A 20,011-nucleotide genomic window follows, 5' to 3' on the forward strand; every position below is an offset into this window, starting at 1 on the left:
TTTTGACGCCTTATACTAACCTACCTGACCTAAAAGAAAAACACAGGTACGAAGATAAAAATACAAATTTTACGTTATTGCGAAACGGTAAATTTCTCAAACGTCTGCTTGGGAGATCCACAGGCTGAGTCGAAGGCCCTGAGACCCCAAACCTCCCTCTCCTCTCTCTCTCTCTCTCTCTCCTGCTGCTTCCAATTCTGCGGTGGATTATAACCACTTCGAATCTCCCTCTAACCAGTTAGATTCTAATTCCATTCACTCTTTCTCACTCCAGAAGACATAGCCGCTGATTATATTGTTCTGTTTTCCTTTTCGTTTGGGGTTTCAGAGAATGGGTGGAGACCATGGTCATGTCGATGGAACTCATGTTGATTGCAGGACCAAGGTGTGGAGTATGACCGGAGGTCCTTACTGCAGGCCCAAGTACTGGAAGAGAAACACTGCCATAGCCATGGCTGGCATCGTTCTCATCTGTATCCCGCTTGCCATGAAATCGACCGAGCTCGAGGTCGATTCTTTTCTCTCTAACCATTTATCAGATGAAATTCCTATTATTATTTGTTGTGTTTTCACATCTCCATGAATAGTAGAGATTGAACTCTTATTAGGGCTTCCTAATTATTTGGTTCCACAAATTTATCCTACCAAATTCATCTAGAAATTAGTTCTTGCTTGGAACCCTTGTCTCAGGAATTATCGAAGTTTAATATATCACTGATTTTAGGGGAAATATCTCGTAATGTGACAGCTTTTTTCTTTGAAGCAGGCCCGCACTAATACTTAATTCTTCACATATCTAACTCGTCTGTTTCCCCAGAATTAACCCCGTAGTTTTCTCTCTATATCTCTTTGGATAGAGAGGGAGAGTTCAATTGGGACATGAACCTTCTGAAATGTTAACTCCAGATTTATGTGATAATGCTTGAGGGTTTGTTGCTTGAGTGATATTTCCAAGTGGAAAGCATTCTATTGTTCTTTGTCATGTTGCATTTCTAGTCAATTGGTAAACTATTAAAAAAAGGGTGCGGTTTATATAGAGCCGAGGCTCTAAAAAATCAAAGTATAGCAGACCTTCAAACAGTGTCGAGAAATGTGGTTTCAATACTGGAAATTTTTGTGATAGCCTTAAAAAATATATTTTCATCTCTAATTATAAAAAATACTGTAGATCGAGCAGTTCTGTGAAAACTTGAAAATCTTGAAAATTGATGGTCCAAAATGCATTACAAGATGCACTATTTCCAAAACTTGAAATCTATTTTTTTATCATGTCCATGCATCTTGATGTCGAGATGAATAATTTGAGGATATTTGGGCATCAAAACAACCTCTTCTAATGAAATTTTTTAGATGCGCTCTAATTTGATTGTTTAGAGCCTCGGCTCTATATAAACATTTTCCTCCAAAAAATGCTCACTAACTATGTTGCCTTTATTCATCTTTAAAGACCCAAAACATTAATACTTTGGAAATTCACATATTTCTTTGTGGAAATTCCTATGTTCACATTAGAAAGGAGTAACATATGGTTTATCATGACTCACACGTGAAGAGGAACAATGGGCAAGTTTTCCTTTAGGCCTAGGATGTCTAGGGTAGATTGAGTTTGGGGTAGTTTTGAGAGAGAGAAGTTTTCCCTTTGGGATTTGCACAAGAAAATAAGAGGGATAGAGACAAAGGAGGTTTGAGTTGAGGTTTCATAAAGATAAGTTCGGGGAGTTGAGACATTAAAGCATGAGCCTTTGATTTTTGGGTTAAAGGAGTAACCTGATTTACCAGATTACCAGGTAAAGTATTAAAACCTTTTATTCTCCACCTCTGGCTGGGGGGGTGTAGGGATGGGGTTTAGAATCTGATAGTGAATGTATAATAAAAGAAGGCTGTATCAAAGAGGGGTCATCTCCTTATTTGATCTTCTCTCAATTTTATGATTTCAAAATTAGGTTACATTATTTTATGCCTACAACTTATTTTATGCCTACAACATTCTTTTAGTGAGTGGCTGGCTAATAATGTAATTGAGCATGTCATATGTGGTCAATGGATTGTGCTTGATGGTGACTTAGCTTGCGGGATTGGAAGGAAATATAACGGGAAGTTTGCTCTTAGAGTGGGCTAGAGTATGTTACATTTGTTAATGAAACTAGATGCTTGCTACGAGGTATTTGTGAAAGCGGTGACATCGTGTAGTGAGAAAGGCATAGGCCCTTATATGCTTTGGCCTTCAATACGATTCTATAGACACACTTTGGGTTATGCATACACACCTTCTGATGCTTTAAAACCCTAATTCACTCTTTTGGTGAGTCTAGTTGGTTTTCATTGTCTAGGTTTGACTTGATAGGTCCATATTCATATATTTTATCAAAAAAGAATAGTAAAAGAGTAGCACAATCACGAAACGTACTAGCAGGTGATATGGGGTAGATGAAGTAGGGAGGTTGGTGAGGGGATATTTAATTGGATAAAGATTTTTAGGGGTGTGGAATGCAGTTAATAATTGCTGGTCAAGGATACTTAATTGGAAGAAGACTTCCAGGGGTGTGGAATGGTCGTGATAACTGCTGATTGACCTTTTCAGTAAAGGTGAGAATGAAGGTGAAATATGGTAGGTACTCAGTTTTGGCTTGATAGGTGGATTGTGTCACAACCTTTGAAAGAAATATATCTAGTCATGCAGAGTTGTTCAGGCTGGCTATGAAACCAAATATAGTTGTGGTAGAAACAATATGTCACAAGCTACTTGGTCCCTTGTGCATTGCACACACAAAAATATAAGTATTTGACTAGTCTTCAACAGACAATAGAGGTAGGGAATTTTCTTTCGGCATAGGTGAGATAGGTAGTTTGGATCATTCAATCGAGCCCGGGATCTTGGTCCCTTGTGCTATTGAACACACAAAAATATATCTAGTCATGTAAATTTGTTCAACTTGGCTCTAAAACCAAATATAACTGTGGTAGAAACAATAGGTCACAAGCTACTTGGTCCCCTGTGCATAGAACACACAAAAATAATGAAATTGAGGCCTTCATTAGGTTACAAAAGGTCTGCAAAAGCTTTTTTCTCTCACCAAGAGATGAAGATAGAATGATATGGAATTGAGATTCCAAGGAAGAGCTTTGTGAGGTCAATGTATAATACCATCACTATGAAGAAAACTCCGAGTCTCAAGGAATTGGGTCCACCCCTTGTCCCCATAAGAGTTATTCATCTTCATGGCTTGTAGTCTCGAATAAGGTGTTGATAGTTAGATCATTTGTTTAAGAGAGGCGTGTCTATCCCAACTTCTCTTTGATGTGCAAGGACTCCGATTTGATAGTTGTTGGGAACGGGATCGGCAATGGTTCAAGGCTGCCCGAAAGCTCCTTATGATAGGAATCGATGTGCGTGTTGTATTAAATTTAAGGAACTCGATTCTTGCGTACTAGGGATCGCGATCTCAAGTTAGTTTGGATCGAGTGATTAAATTTCCTAGACAGAGATCATTCAGTTAAGAATCGAAGTTCTCGAGTGCAATTAATTGAGTTCCTCTTCCGCTAGATCATACTCGGAACAACTGTCCTGATTGATGCAGGACAAAATTGTTCATATTTTTATTTTTGTTTAATATCAAGGGATGCATATTTGATATTAGTTTTAGGGTTTATTTTTAGCATTTTAGTTTTTTGGGGATTTTGTTTTTTATATTTTTAGATTTTTTAGGATTTGTTTACAAATGTATTTAGAGTGTTTATGGGAAATTTTATTTTATCATCATCATCCGAGCCTTTACCCAACTATTTGGGGTCAACTACACGAATCCAATCCGCCATTCTTCTCTATCACCAGCCATACCCTCAGTGAGGACATAAGTCCCCATATCTTTTCTCAGTACTCCTAACCATGTCTTTTTGGGCCTACCCTTTCCCTTTTTGAGCGCTCCATTTGAACTAACTCACACCTCCTAACTGGTGTTGTATTGGGTCTGCAGCACATGGCTAGCCCACGTAAGTCTACTTTCTCTCATCTTATTCTCTTTTGGAGCCATACCTAAGTTCTCCCAAATGTATTTATTTCGAATTTTATCCCTTCTTGTCATGCCACTCATCCATCTCAACTTCCTCATCTAAGCTACACTCATCCTATGAGTATGTTTTTTTCTTAACCGCCCAATATTTCGCCCCATAAAGCAAAGTTGGTCTTACAGCTGTCATATAGTTTTTTCCCTTTTGCCTCGTTAGTATGTGTGGATCACATAAAGCTCCAGTTGCACATCTGCACTTTACCCACCCAACTCTAATTATATGTGTGACATCTTCCTCAATCTCTCCATTTTCCTAGATTATTGACCCAGAATATCGAAAGTGCACTCTTTTTTGTATTTCTTGACTGTCAATCTTAACTACTTCTTCATCTCTACTCCTACTCCTACTCCTACTATTACTGAACTCGGATTCCATAAACTCTTGTCTTAGTTCGACTAATCTAAGACCTTTCGATTCTAGAGCATCCCTCCAAAGTTATAACTTTGTGTCGACGCCTCTTCGAGTCTCTTCGATCGAAACTGTCATCTACGAACGACATACACCATAGTACCTCATCTTGTAGGCGCTTAGTTAAGTTGTCCAAAACTAAGACAAAGAGGTATGTGCTCAACGCTGACCCCTGATGTAGACCTATTGTCACTAAAGCTCACTCGTCTCTCCACTAGTTGTTTGCACACTAGTTAGCGCTCCCTCGTACATATCTCTCATCAAGTCGATGTAGTGTGTGGCGATTTCTTTCTTTTTCATCACCCATCAAATTAGATCTCAAGTTACTCTATCATAGGCTTTCTCTTGATCAATAATGACCATGTGGAGGTCTTTTCCCTTTGCCTTAAACTTCTCAATCAGTTGCGTAAGTAAGAAAATAGCCTCATTGTTGACTTCCTTGGCATAAAACCAAATTGGTTTTTTGATAAACTCGTTTCATGCCTTAGTCGTTGCTCAATTACTCTTTCACATCTTCATAGTGTGGCTCATAAGTTCGACCCCTTGATAGTCCGCACAATACTGTATGTCTCTGTTGTTCTTGTAAATAGGTACCACAATACTTTTCCTCCATTCATCTGACATTTTCTTTGTTCTCAATACCTTGTTGAACAACTTGGTCAGCCAGTCAATTCGATCGGCCCCACACACTTCCAAGCCTCTATCGGGATACCATATGGTCCTAAAGCCTTTCATATCTTCATCCTTTTCAAAGCTTCTTTAACTTCCGATATCCCAATTCTACAGATGTATCTGTGACATCTGCCCTCATTTATGCCAACGGTTCCTTCTACCGTTGTGTTCTCATTATGTTCGTCATTTAATAATTTTTAAAAATAAACTCTCGACCTCTCATTGACCTCTTAATTCTTCATGGATACTTTGCTTTATCAAGGATAAAATTATTGTTAAGAATTTTAAGTTAGGACTTGTGGGTCATTTTACTCATTGTATGGACATTTAATGTCCTGGAATATTTAAAAATATTGTTTCAGAGATGGGCCCTTTAGTGGTCATTCATGTGATTATTTTAGAAAGGGAAGGAAAAGCCCCAACCTTTTGAAGCCTTAGCTGGGTTAGGGAAGAAACCCTAGGTTTTTCTAATTATTGCTTGTGTTTGGCCTGAATTACTATTGTTTTTCTGTTCTTCTTAAGTTTTTCATGCTTCAATTTGGTATTAGAGTTCTGTTTGTCTTCAACAACAAGGCCATTAAACAACATCCAAGTCTAGGATTTGCTAATTTTGGGCGGAGCTTTTCGAAATTCAGCCTATATTTTGCTGTCCGCCGCGAGATATTGTTGATTCTCTACATAGCGTTTGTGATTTCAGTGAACCCATGGCCGTAAGAATGGGATGTGGAAGAGGAATTTTTATGGACCCATTCGTGATCCCAGAGATGAGGCAATTGAAGACCTCAAAAGGCAAGGTTGGTAGCTTGCAATCCTCAATGAGTTCCTTATAATTTGTGTATGAATATATGCTAAATATTATTACTCATTTTGTGTGGGTGTTAGTGATGCTATTGCACTTATCCTTGTAAAATTAATATATTTAAGAGACATCAGCCACCTTCACTCCAAAAACAAAAAAAGAATAAAGAAAAAAGAACAAGGATTAGAAAAAAATGAGGCAGCAATCTCCCATGTAAGTTACTGATATGTCATTCATGCCAAAGAAATACCTCCTATAATGCCAAATATTTTTTCTAGTGTTTCAAAAAACACTAGGCAGCCGGGGGGGTCCAGGCCACCCGATAGGTAGGCGCCTAGGCGAATGCCTAGAACCTGGGCGGCCCAATAGAAAGAAAAATGTCTATACTCTATAGTTTAAGACTAACACTATAACTGTATAACACATAAGAGTTAGGGACGTAGGGCACATCAAATGTCTATAATACACAATCCACATAGCACACACTCCTCCATACTCCATTAGTCCATATCTAATTATCCATAGTCCACACTCCACTCATAGTTAAAACTTAAAATTTACAAACCAAAGTTATCAAACCAGTGAACAACAAATCCACAATACACAACCAAGCGGAGAAAAACAAAATGAAAGAAATATAATATATAAATTATAGATTTGAATTCTCATAAGAATCTTTAATCATCAATTCATCATTCATCAATCATCATAGAAAAAAGTAGGGTTAGCTGCATCTGCATCATATGCATCAGAGTCGAAGCCATCATCGTCGAAATCATCTCCCTCCTCGACATAATGGTTGTCCTCCTTTGTCTCTTCTGAATCCGCCTCTGCTTCCTCCTCTTCCTCCACCCTCGTCCTCTGGGAAGAAAATCTAGTGGCCCTTAGAGGGTCGGTTGATGCCCTGAGGCCTCCATGACCATATCCCATGTCAATTCTTCATGCCTCTCGACCTGATCATCGTCAACTAACCATTCCATAGCATTGTCCATATTTTTTGATATGAGGGGGTCTCTCTTTTCTCCATAAGCAAATCTGTCCTTCAAGTATCGATTATTCTTAAACTTGAACTTGAGGAACTTAAGAATATTATTACCTAGATCAATTTTGGTCATTTGCCTTATCGCCATTGGACTCCCAAAGGACTTTAATGCGCACTTGTAACTTTTTAGCTGATCAACGCATATAACATCTTAGATATCCAAATCAGGAACTAGCACCTCTACACACTAATTAAATCCAGTCATAATTGTGTCATTTGTGTATATATCTCTATCAGCATAAAAAAAACTGGATTCAAATAATAACTAGCTGCATGCAATGGCCGATGTAGCTACCTATCCCACTTCTCATCAATAATCTATGAAATAGGCTATAACGGCTCACATCATCATCTAAATTTTGGGCTATCTTTCTCTTGCATCTCTCCATAGCCTCATATATGTAGCCCATGGAAGGCTTGTCACCAGTAACTATGTGAAGGACTTTGACAAGAGGAAAAAATACCTTAAGAGGGCCCTTCACCCTTCACCCCTCACCAATAACCCTTAGACAAAATAATATCTTTCACCTTCTTTCCAACCTGATCCTTGGACCACTTGCATTCTCTCCAACTCATCCAAAGTAAATATCTGCCTCAATTGGACTCTCCTCGAATGTATGCTATCGAAGCATAAGTACAAGGTTGCAAACCTCGTGACCCCAGGCCTCACAATCTCTTTCTTCTTTGTAAATCTACGCATCATGCTGAGGGTGAAAGTCTGACTATAAATGAAATTCGTAACTGGCTTTGCCTTCTTCACTACACCTAAAATTTCGCTCAAACTGCCAAGAGCCTCAAGTATGAGGTCTATACAATGTGTTGCACATGGTGTCTAAGTGCTAGTTTGGATGTACCCAAAATTGCAATCTTTTTGGATTGCAATCCAAAAATCTTGTGAAATAGAATTGAACTGTTTGGACAACTTTAAGATTTTACTAATTTTTAGATTGAAATAAAAAATACTGCAATATTAAGGCAAAAGTTACCGTAAAAAAAAATTCAAGTCAGACCTGAATTTTTTTTATTATGGAAGTGCGACTCTCTCACCCCCGTGCAAACCCCACCGTGTGACCCAACAACCCACACTGTGAAACCTCAGAAACCCCAAATCTACTCTCTCTCTCTCTCTCTAAACTACTTCAACCCGAAATCTACTCTCTTTTTCTGAACTACTGCTATTGAGAGAGCTACTCTTTTTCTCTCCATAACCAGTTATTGAGCTCCTCTTTCTCTGTCTAGAAACCGTGTCTCGAGAGCTCCTCTTTCTCTCTCTAGAACCCATGTCTCGAGAGCTCCTCTTTCTCTCTCTAGAACCAGTGTCTTGAGAGCTCCTCTTTCTCTCTCTAATGGCATAAAAAATATGGCATTGTGATCTGCCACATGAATGGGAGAACAAGCTAGGGTTTCCATGTATCTTGTGTCGATGTCTAAGAGGGTTTCTAGAACAAAGTCTTGAGAAGAATCGAAGCCTGAGGGCTTCACAATTTTACAATCGAAGCATTATGAAAAGATTGTTTTGAGCTTCGATGAAGCCATCCATGGTGGGAGTTCAGAGCTTGCAAATACAGTTCCAAGATCAACTAGAGAATGTTCAAAAAACAATTGTTTTCGAAAAGCATCCTGCTTTTACAAACACAGTGGAGATCATTTGGAGCTTGCAAAAAGATTTCCAAAAACAACCCGAAATTTACTCTCTTTCATTATCATTCTCTACCCGTAAATTCTTTTTTGTAAACAGATTGTTTTCCACTGAGCTTGTGCCTGCTCTATCGGTAAAAAGATTTCTTTCCACTGAGCTTGCGCATCCTCTATATGTAAATCCCCTTCTTGTTGAGGGAGAGAATCACATAGTTTCCACTGAGCTTGTGCCTCCTCTACTTGTAAATCCCCTTTTTGTTGAGGGAGAGAATCGCAGAGAGAAAAATATACTTTTAACACCCAAACGGCTTTATAAGAAAAGAGAAAAGGCTTGTTATTTTTTGCAATTGACATTTGAAAAACTATAATTTTATTGAATAACAATTTTTTTTAATTTGACATCCAAACTGGCCCTAAAAGATTCTAGAGTAAGCTATGCCCAACAAATTAGCCATGTATGACATGCTGCTCCCCAACATCCTTGATTCCCTTCTCTATAATTTAGAATATGTAATGGGCATCATGGCTATAATCAGAGGCATCAACAGACCTCAAAAAACAGTCCCTCAAGGACAATTCACCAGCAAATTCATTTGGCTTCTCTTCCTATCACTCCAAGTATCAGTCATAACAAAAATTCCATACTAAACCCATGCATCCTTCTGAACATCAACAATATCCCTCGTGATACTCACCTCTTTTTTCAAAAGAGGCTCTGAAAGCTCATGTGGGGTTGGGGGTTTTATCCTAGGCCCAATTGGCCAATTGCCTCTACCAAGGTGTAGAAGTTGCTTAGGCGAGCGGTATAGAAAGGAATGCTCGTCTCATAAAACCATCTAGCAACGTATTGTGCATCTCTATTTCTCTCTTTCTTCTTGAGTCTATTTTCAATAGTGGTTCGCTTCTTTGTTTTTTCTTCTGCAACCCCGGGGCAAGCTAGGGCAAAAAACCAATCCATAGGCCCTCTAACCCAAGGTCTCTTAGGCCCCCCACTCCCAGAAGCAATTACAACTCTCTTTCCCGGCCCCCTAATATGGGATTGTTGTACCTCTCGACATCCTTCCGCGTCCTCATTACTATCATCATTGTCATAATTGACCCAAACCCCAGGCCTCATCTCTGCTATCGATACCTGTTTCTCATTTTTACAGGACTCAGAAAATTTTGTATCTCCCCTTTAACAACTTTTGGAGGTTTTTTACATAGGGCAATATCTCCCTTGATATTGGCAAGATATTTCGTGAATCTGTTTATGCACTCTTTTGTATCTTTATCACAAAACTTGCATTTTATGCAATTTTTATCCAAAGGATTCAGGATGTAGCCATATTTCCAACCCAGATCACCACTTTGATTAGATCCGAAGAAGGCATTTCAAAATAATACAAGCAATAAAAAAAAAAATTCATTAACTTTGATTGCTCGATCTCCAAACTTCCATCTCTAAGATGTTTCTAAGGTCAAAATATTCTAAAAAGCCCTCTAATTGACTTATAAAACATTCAAAACTAAATCCTAATATCAATGGGTTGTGCTTAGATCGATTTCTTGTAACTTTGAGAAACCCTTCGATTCTATGAAAATCACAAAAAACTTGTTTTTTTGGGGATCTTCTCTCTCTCAAATAGGCTCTAATGTGGTTTACATTTCAAATGAGCCTACAACCCATGATTTTCCCGTTTTTTATTTAAAAAAGATCAACAAATGCCCTCAACGAGGGGCATTTCCGCCATTGGGCGGTCGTCCGGTGCCGGGCACTAGGCGCCCGCCTAGACCTGGGTGAGGCACCCAGACCTTCTGGACCTCCTAGGCACTAGGCGTTCTACTTTTTAAAACAATGATTTCTTCATTTGCTGCTTTTCCATGCCATTCATATTTTGACCCCTATGGTAGCTTTTGTGTGTAAACATGAAAAGCAACAAATATAAACTATGCTTCTAAATATTTGTTGATATTCCTATTCTTTTGGTCCATCTTGTCCTATAATTTATGTCCCCTAGGAAAGCCAATCGTTTGGTTTATCACTGTCTGTAACAAGAAATTGGATACGTCCTAGCCTTGCTTGTGCTGTGTTTCTTAAAAGCCTCTTCCAGTTCTGCATGTGTCATAGGACATGAGTTGACCATGAAACACCCATTCCCTCTCAAATCCTCTCTCTCTCTCTCTCTCTCTCTCTCTCGATATACACACACATACTGCATACATATATACATACACACATATATAAGCATGTATGTAGTATATGTGTTTGTGTGTGTGTGTGTATATATATATATATATATATATATATATATATATATATATATAAAACATCTAGGCATATGCTCAATTGTTTGCAAAAGGGCACTTATTCATCATACGCCATTTTTGTGGAGCTTCTGAAACACTCCGCTTCATACCTCCAGTACTCAGTCTTTTGCACATACATTTTTTATCTTTTTATTGCTTTCCTCCTTGGTCCTTTCTAAAACTATGCAACACAAGGGATATACACAGTTGTCGTAATTTTGAATGAATTGGTCCTCTTGAACTCTTTGACATAATCTGACATTTCTTTTGGATTTTCCAATTTTTGTATAATTCATCCATTTGTTTGGGACTTGATTGGCATTTGAGGCCTCCACCAAATAGTGGTGAGACTTCCACTAGTGCAATGTTAATTGCTGATAAGAAAGCTGAAGTCCTTTTGAATGCTTGCTTGAGGTTCCATACTTGTTTATGAGGAAATACTACAGCTTCCAACCTGAGACCTCGAGCTATTGACTCTCATTTGGTTCAACTAGAGCATCCCTACTTAACGCCCTTTTTGGTTGCATAAAGTATTGGAAAGGATCCTTCCTTCCAATGCTTATGCTTGGATTTAGCTAACCAATCACCAAAGTAAAAAAGGGCCTAGCCACAAGCTGATTTGGCTGACTAAGTCTTGACTCAATCCAGTGAGCTTTGAACCAAAAGAAGTCTTTGAATTTAAAAAGATGATTCTAAGAATATTAAGTATTAATCTATTTTAAGGAAATCTCTATTTATCTCACTTCTTTGTGCAACTTGATGATTACATGATGAAAGCTTAATGATGAAAAATAAGTTAAGTATTCCTTTGTTCGAGTATGGAAAATGCAATATGGAATCAATATCCATATATATTTATTGGTGTTTTGTGTAGCCAAAAGATTTCGTGCTCCTGCGGGGTTACATTGTGGATTTATTCCCTCCGGTAAAACCATATCTAGGAGTACTTTTGGGACCCCGAATTTTGGGGATATAACCTGTCCAAACCATGGACTGACCGCAATAAATTAGAAATTTTCAAATCACACTCTATGTGCTTCAAAAGAATAATGTCCCTAGATTGAACAAAGACCGTTCAATTGTTGGAGGTAAGACTAAGACCTACATGTTAGGGAACTCAAGATACCAAATTTCTTCTGAAGATAATCATCTAGTGATTCCTAGGTGGTTCCCAAAATTTGAAATAGAAAAAATCCTCCCTAGTAAGTGTCTTTTGCCCGAGGGAGTAAACATATACTATGCTCCCGTGGGAACATAGTATACATGCTCTCTTTGTGCATACATCATTCTATGCATGAGGTAATATACATGCAATATTTTTACGTTATAGAACATTAATGTATTAAATGTAACTCATCAGTTTTGGATGTCATAATTTATGAATAATCTATGTATTTGATATTTATGTGTATTATTATTTTTGTATATTTCATATGTTTTTCTTATTTATGTTCTTTGGAATATTTTTGTATTTTCCATTGAAAATTTGTAAATAAATAGAAAGTTTGGTGTCTTAACTTGACTTTGGTGTGCAAGTTTTGATGGGAGTCTGTATTCCTGAAGATTTAATTAGTGCTTGTCCATTGTATTTATGTCCCACCAAATACTGCTGGCTGAGAGTACTGGTACTTGAAAAAGTGATACTTTACTTTTTTGAAGCATCTCAATACTGTTGAACAACCCTCCTTTGGGGGTCTTGATGTTGTCTGCATTGAATTTAGATGCAACTATTTTGTTTTGGGCTTCTGGGCTCTTGATATTTGCAGCTCCCTGCATTACTATTGCTTTGGATTCATGTGACTGTCCCTAATACTCTCTCTCTTTGATGTCCTAACCTCCATCTACGACTAAATGTAATGGACCTCCTCTCTTGTTGATCTATGTTCTATTGGTTCTATACTTAAGGTCTCTAGGATTACTGGATGGTTATAGAGTGCTGATGTTTTTGGTGCTGTATGGTAAATTATGCCTGAGCAGTTCTGAACCTGCTTCAACTCTCCATATGTTAGTGGCACTCCCTGGATTGCTTCATCTCGTGAGTTTATAAATCGAACGTGACATGCTATTTTTGCACCTTGTTTCATGCACATAAGCTGTGTGGGATCCTCGATGACAGGAAACTGAAGCTCAATTAGCAGCAACATTAGCCTCACAAGGAGAAAAAATGTCCTTTTTCATTGGTTAGATATGTCCTCGGCACTTATTCGGTCTTGAAGTTTAAGGTTCAATCATTATCATCATCATCCAAGCCTTATGGACTACATGAATATGTTCTTCCATTCTTCTCTATCAAGAGCCATACCCTCTGTAAGACCAAAAGTCACCATATCTCGTTTTATTACTTTATCCATGTCATTTTGGGCCTTCTTCTTGCCCTTTTAGAGCCTTTCATTTGAACTAAATCTCTCCATCTCGCGCCTCCAACTCTAGTTGTATGTATGATATCTTCCTCAATCTCTCCATTCTCTTGGATTATCCACCGTAGATATTGGATTGCTGAAATGATAATTTTGTTAGCAGTATTATGTAGATTTATAAGACGATGTTTGGTAAGAGGTACATTGAAATTCATGGATTTCAACAATCCATACATTTTGAAATCAATGATTCCTTAATTGGATTTCCGTTTTTTGAAATTGGCAAGCAATTTGAAAATTCATGGATTCCTTGCCGGTATTTCCATTTCTTATTGTTAGATAATCAAATGAATTTCCACAAGAAATTTATTTACCCCAACATCTCAACCCTAATTCTCTCTAGATCCCTCCTCCTTTGCTTCACTGATTTCCCTCTGTCCTGAAAAGAGAACCCAAAACTCTATCAATAACCTGTACACCCAAAATCAACGGTCTTTAAGAGCTAAAACCAGGAAGAGAAAATGATGACCACATGGTTTCACAAAGAAATCCCAATCTGGTTGTGATGGGGTTCAAGGGCCTCAAAGATCGCTGGGCTTTGAACACCAAAACCAGCACAAGAAAATGACAAAACGAATGGATTTTCAAAGAAACTCCATATCTGATCTTGAAAAGTTTAAGAGACCCCAAAATCACTGTGATTCGAACTCTATAACCAGGATGGGAAAATTAAAATCAAATGGGCTTTCGAAGAAAGGCCAAATTTGGTTGCGAAGGGATTGAAGAACCCCCAAATTGTCTTGCAGCTCTCGCTTAACACTAAAACCAGGAGAGGAAAGTGAAAATCAAAGGGGTTTTCTAGGAAACCCCAAATTTGGTTATGAAGTGGTTCAAGAACCCACAGAATCCTTAGGCTTTGAACATCAAACTAGCACTGGAAAATGAAAATCAGATAGGTTTTTGAAGAAACCCCAAATTTGGTAAAGGGGCTCAAGAAGCCCTAGAATCATTGGGCTTTGAAGTCTGAACTCATAATCGAGGATGGGGAAATAAAAATCAAATGGGTTTCCACAAAAAAACCCCTAATTTGGTTGTGAAGGGTTTCAACTTCAACCACCCAAACTCATCCAAAAATGGGAGGGTCTGAATTTCGAACTCCAAGCCTGCCGCAATGGATAAGTTTCTCCCCCTTTGAGCACATAATCTAGGATTTGAAAGGAGCCCAAGTGAACTTTTACTTTATGTGAAAAAGGAAAGTGGAAATTCCTTCCTAATTGTATGCCTTTTTATGGATGATTTGATTTGTACTGGTACGGACAAAAAAATGATGCAAGGATTTAAGAAAGCCATGATGAACGAATATGAAATGATTGATTTGGAAATTATGAAATATTTTATTGGAATCCAAGTAAAACAGTAAGATGGAGAAATATTGATCTCTCAAGAAAAATATATTGAAGATTTCTTGAAAAGATTCAGAATACCAAATTGCAAGTCAGTGAGTACTCCAATGGCAGTGAATGAAAAATTGTCAAAATATGATGGTGCAAAAAATGTTGATGCATCGATTTATCGAAGCTTGGTTGGATCTTTAATTTATTTGATTAATACAAGGCCAGATATTGTGCATGCAGTTAGTATTTGTTTCAGGTTCATGAATGAATCAAGCAAATTGCATTTTTCAGCAACAAAAATGATTTTAAGATATATCCAGGGAACAAAGAAACACGATATCAAATATATTTATGAAAATAATACTAATCTTGTTGGATTTTTTGATAGTGATTGGGCAGGTTCTGTTGATGATCGAAAAAGCACTTCCGGTTATATATTCTGCCTAGTTACAAAAGTGATGTCGTGGTTATCAGACTGACAGCAAAAGCAGAATACCCTTACAACTATTTTCTATGACAATATGTCAGCTATTGCAATGATAAAAAATCCAGTATTTCACAGTCGCTCGAAGCGTATAGAAATACGGCATCATTTCATCAATGAGCTAGTTGAAAAAAGAGAAATCAAACCAAAATTCATCAACACAAATGACCAACTTGTAGACATCTTCTCAAAGACAATTTCAAGTGAGAAATTCATCCAGTTCAGAGATTTAATGAGAGTGACAAATTAAAAGGGGATGTTAAAAAAATTAATTGGCCTTTCTCTCTCATCACCGCCTCAACCCATCATCGCTTTTCATTCTCTCTCTCCCAAACTATTCCACGTCACTCCACCAATAAAAGGAAGGCATACACAAATATTTTCGTGTGTTGGTTACCTCGTGATGAAGAAAAACTGATATTGGAGGACCACCAAGAACCGTTTAGTATGGCGGTAGAAAAAAGTTGACGGTACATACAACGGTCCAAAAAGCCTATAAAAAAGGGGTGATAGCAAATCGAAAAATGGATCCAAGGGTTTCATTGTATGTAAAATAAAGTTAAAAAAGAAGGTAACAATTGTTTGTTATCAAAATTATTTCTATGAAATAGGGAACTATCGTCGAGTCATACTACCTCCTCTTCACCTCAATTATCTTTCGTTGTTATTTTTTAATCAAATTATTATATCAACGCTTTCGCAAATTTCCAACAGGAGCGACGACTGCCCAAAGCTTCAGAGCTTGGGGAGCGAGTTCCGGTGAGGGTAAAAGTAGCGGATCGAGATCCCGTATGAACAGGGAGCCCTTTCCCAATACATTGGGATCAAGATCCTTATTTAACGGGAATGCTTTCTATGTCAAATGAGATCGTGTTCCCATATTCATTAGGATCGTGCTCCCATCAACAACAGGATTGCGTTCCGATCTGAGAATGACCGCATTCTTATTTGGAAAGTATCCTCCATTCAAGGAAGAATCGTGTTCTGTGCATGATTAGTCCACGCTCTCATCACAGAACTCCGCTTTTATGAAAATTTGGCTTAAACTATAACTATTTTATTTTAAAAATTAATTTTATTTAAAAAGTTTTTTTTAGGATGTTTTGGAAAAATAGGGATGGAGTTTCGGATATGTAGGGATTGTGCTCTTAAAATTCTGGGAGCGGGGATCTAATTTATTTAGGAACGAGATTCTAAAATTTAAGGAATGTGTTCCTTGTAGCATCGGGAGCGAGCTCCGTTGTATATAGGATCGATAATCCTAAAAATTGAAGCGAGATCCCAAAAAGATGGAAACGGGTTCCAGGCAAGATCCTTGCTCTAGAATGCCGGAGCGAAATTTCTGGAGCTGGAGCGTCAAGTAACTATGATTAAACTATTTTGAATCACTTAAAATTTTGAAATATTCAGATATTTGAGTGCAATCAAATATAGCCTAAGGTATAATATCTAGGTGTGGAAATTACAAACGCTCAAGCACTAGAGAAGTCATTATCCAACACTTCCATGCTCATAGAGGAATGCAGGCTTGAGATATCTATTGATGGCATGAGTTAGTTGATTTTTTAGCTAAAAGAGTGCTTATTCGACTGTGCTTTTGATTATTCCTCTTTATTAATAAAATTCTTGAGCATTGTCAAAAAAATAAAAAGTAAAAAATTCGACAGAGAGAGCTTGATATCATTAGATCAGACTAGGAATAATAGAACCAATAAACCGCAGTGTAAGGAGAAGCATATAGATCGCCAACTTTAGCCTCTTGGTTATTGATTGGGCTCAATCCCCCGCTCGTGTGCACCCTTTGAAGGTACTTCACTGGCCCAAACAACTGCCTGCAAACATACATACATGCGCATCGCAACTAAGTTTATTTATCGAGGGAGTTGTGATTTCAAACGAAACAAAAATGTGAAGAGATAATAAAAAAGTTTTTTTTATTATTTTTTAAATAATGATAGAAAAGAACGTTAGTTGTGGATATGCAAAGTCTAATTAAAATACCAAGATATCAATGAAAACAATATAGTTGGAAGAAGGGGCCAAAACCATTATGCTACTCTTGTTCCCAAGTCAACTCTTTTCTTGAGCATGATGGTCTATTTTCAAAAAGCTTTTGGTTTAAAGCTTTTGCTGCCTTGCTCTTGCCACGTCCACTAAAGGACGTGGGCTTTTAAGTGTTTAAAGTATAATTAGCGGTTACACCTCATGTGTGAGGTATAACTTAATAAAAGAATATAATATAGTATCCTAAGAATTTAAATACGAGAGGCGCGGATTCCTACCCTAGAAAATTTTGAGATCTCTCTCTCTAGCCGAATTTTTATCGCAAGCTCCCTCTCAAAAATTTTAGGTAAGAAATAAATTTATTTTTAAGAATTTACAGCATTTAAAATTTCTAATATTATAATTTTATTAAAAAGATTATTTTCAAAATAATGAGGTCACTTGCGCATAAAATTTATCGTGCCTAAAATTCATGATAATAAGCTGAAATAATTATTTCATTTCATTTTTAAAAAGGGCGGATTATTTTTCAAGATAATGAAGCCCCTTACCTAAAATATTTGAGAAAGAGCTTCCGATAAAAATTCGGCTAGAGAGAGAGATCTCAAATTTTCTACGGTGGGAGTCCTCGCCTCTCGTATTTAAATTCTTAAGATACTATATTATATTTTTTTATTAAGTTACACCTCACACATGAGGTGTAACCGTTAAATTACACTTTAAACGCTTAAAGCCCACGTCCTTGGCAAGAGCAAGGCAGCAAAAGCTTTAAACCAAAAGCTTTTTGAACATAGTGATGGTCCCTAAGGACCATCATGCTCATACGAACCATCACTTATTAAAAGTTTCTCCCACTTTTTGCTTTTTCTTTTTTTTTTTTTTTTTTTTCTGGAATTTTAGAATTATTACATTTGCTGTGTGCCTTGTTTTAATGAGAGAAGGTATCAAAGAGAGCCCATTTTTTGGTGTTCTAGGTGCCTTGCTTTTGGGCAATGTTTAGAGTGAGAAATGACCGTTGGAAATTGATGTTTTGAACTTGTTTTCACCTTGTAATCTTCCCAAATCAGTAAGTAAAGTCTTGTGTCATTTTCCTGTGGATGTAGGTCATGATTTATGACCGAACCACGTTAAATTGTTGTGCTTTGTGAATGCATGTTGCTGGATTTTTCATTTTATATTCTTGTTTTGATATTGTGTAGTTTTTATTGCTCATTTATATTGATATGAATGCACAATAAAAGTGAATGTTATAAACCCTTGCTGATTTTTTACCAATCGACCACAACAACTGGTATCAGAGCCTAGGGTTTGTTCCTCATTGTGCCTGTAAAGAAAGGGTTTTTGCTATTGTGGTTATTTACTGTATTTTTCCTTAAAATGGAAAAGGTAATGGAATTTGAAAAATTAAATCAAAGTAATGGAAGATTATTTTGTTGGAAAAGAATTGGATAGGTCAATTCAACGAAAAGAGGTCAATTCGACGAAAAGAGGTCATGCCCGATGGAATGGAAGATCGAGAATGGGATATTCTTGTTCGAAAATGTTTTGCTACTATTAGATCATGTATTTCACCATCAATTTTATTTTATGTTTGTCAATGTAAAACATCTGCAGAGCTTTGGCAATCTTTTGAGCATCGCTCAAGTGCAAATAAAATGCATGCGATGAAAAAATTGTTTTTTTGAAAATGAAAGAAGGTGCAATAATTGGATCGCATGTGAGTGAATTTAATTCTATTTCTCCACAATTGAGGTCTTCGAAAGTGAATTTGGATGAAGAAGTTTTATGTTTGCTTTTGCTGAGTTCTTCACCTGCTAGTTGGGATATCTTGGTTACCACTGTGACTAATACAATAGGTAACAAGTTTAATTTGAAAGATGTTGTGGCTTCATTGTTGAATGAATGGACTAGAAAGGCATCCACACAAATGCTTGCTGAGTCAAATCAAGCATTGGCAGCAGGAGATAGAGGAAGAACCCAACATAGAGATCAACATTATGGATTTAATAAGGGTAAATCTCATAACAGGGGTAGGTCTAAGTCACAGGGCAAGAAGGTTACTTATTGGTATTGCAAGAAACCTGGTCATACAAGAAAGGATTGGTATGCTCTGAAGAGCAAACAAAAGGCCAAGGGCAAAGATGATCATGTCGAAGCAAGTACAGTTTCAGATAATGAAGATGGGGTCACTTTTAGTATTGCATGCACAACATTGTCTATTGCAGATACTTGGGTTTTAGACTCTGGTACTTCATTTTATGTTTGTCCAAAAAGGTCATATTTTTCATCCTACACAGATGTGGATGGTGGCTTGATTTATCTTGGTGGTGATCGAGTTTGCAAAATCTTGGGCATTAGAAATGTTGTTATTAAGCAATCAGATAGAAAGAAGCACATATTGATAAATGTGAAGAGTGTTCCTGAGTTGAAGAAAATTCTTCTTTCAACTGGGCAGTTAGAAGACTTCGGTTTCATAGTGACTTTTGAAAATGAGTTATAGAACATTTTCAGAGTTTGTATGACAATGTTGAAAGGGCAAAAAGATGGGAGTATCTACACTCTTCATGGCACGGCTCAAAGGAATGATGCTACAGAGAAGATTGTTGCTACAACTAATAAGAAAGAGGACATGCAGATTTGACATAGTCGATTGGGTCATCTCAATGAGCATGGTATGAAGGTATTGCAAACTCAAAATTTTATTCGTATTTCTAACTATTCATTTCTTGATTTTTGTGATCAATGTGCCATAGGTAAGCATGTAGAGTTAGTTTTAAAAGAAATGAATCTTATAGAAAAGGTAAAGCATTAGAATTGATATATTCCGATGCTTGTGGCCCTATTAATGTTAAATAT

At 37.2% G+C, this 20,011-nt stretch overlaps 1 protein-coding gene and 2 long non-coding RNA genes across 5 annotated transcripts in view; 2 read left to right on the top strand and 1 right to left on the bottom strand.

The window, feature by feature from the left end:
- LOC110007533 (uncharacterized) overlaps positions 1 to 20,011 on the top strand; it is a 22,426-nt gene continuing 2,415 nt past the window's right edge. Inside the window, exons 1-3 of one of the 3 annotated variants that reach the window (XM_088874312.1) lie at positions 23 to 87; positions 329 to 508; positions 5,784 to 5,942. In XM_088874312.1, the coding sequence (XP_088730438.1) occupies positions 332 to 508; positions 5,784 to 5,942 (336 nt within the window). In that variant the 5' untranslated portion in view covers positions 23 to 87; positions 329 to 331. Of the gene's footprint in view, positions 238 to 328; positions 731 to 5,783; positions 5,943 to 20,011 lie in introns of those variants that run through there. The other 2 variants (XR_016061133.1, XR_016061132.1) reach the window with 2 other exon arrangements.
- Positions 13,127 to 20,011, bottom strand: part of LOC148781068 (uncharacterized) — an 18,905-nt gene continuing 12,020 nt past the window's right edge. Inside the window, exon 3 of the long non-coding RNA XR_016061135.1 lies at positions 13,127 to 16,983. This is a non-coding gene — a long non-coding RNA (uncharacterized LOC148781068). The remainder of the gene's footprint in view (positions 16,984 to 20,011) is intronic.
- Positions 16,977 to 20,011, top strand: part of LOC110007532 (uncharacterized) — a 3,557-nt gene continuing 522 nt past the window's right edge. The window contains exon 1 of the long non-coding RNA XR_016061136.1: positions 16,977 to 19,835. This is a non-coding gene — a long non-coding RNA (uncharacterized LOC110007532). The remainder of the gene's footprint in view (positions 19,836 to 20,011) is intronic.

The sequence above is a fragment of the Amborella trichopoda genome, chromosome 8, assembly GCF_054954075.1.
Source record: "Amborella trichopoda isolate Santa Cruz 75 chromosome 8, AtrichopodaSantaCruz75HAP2 v2.0, whole genome shotgun sequence".
In the NCBI taxonomy this organism is placed as follows: domain Eukaryota; kingdom Viridiplantae; phylum Streptophyta; class Magnoliopsida; order Amborellales; family Amborellaceae; genus Amborella; species Amborella trichopoda.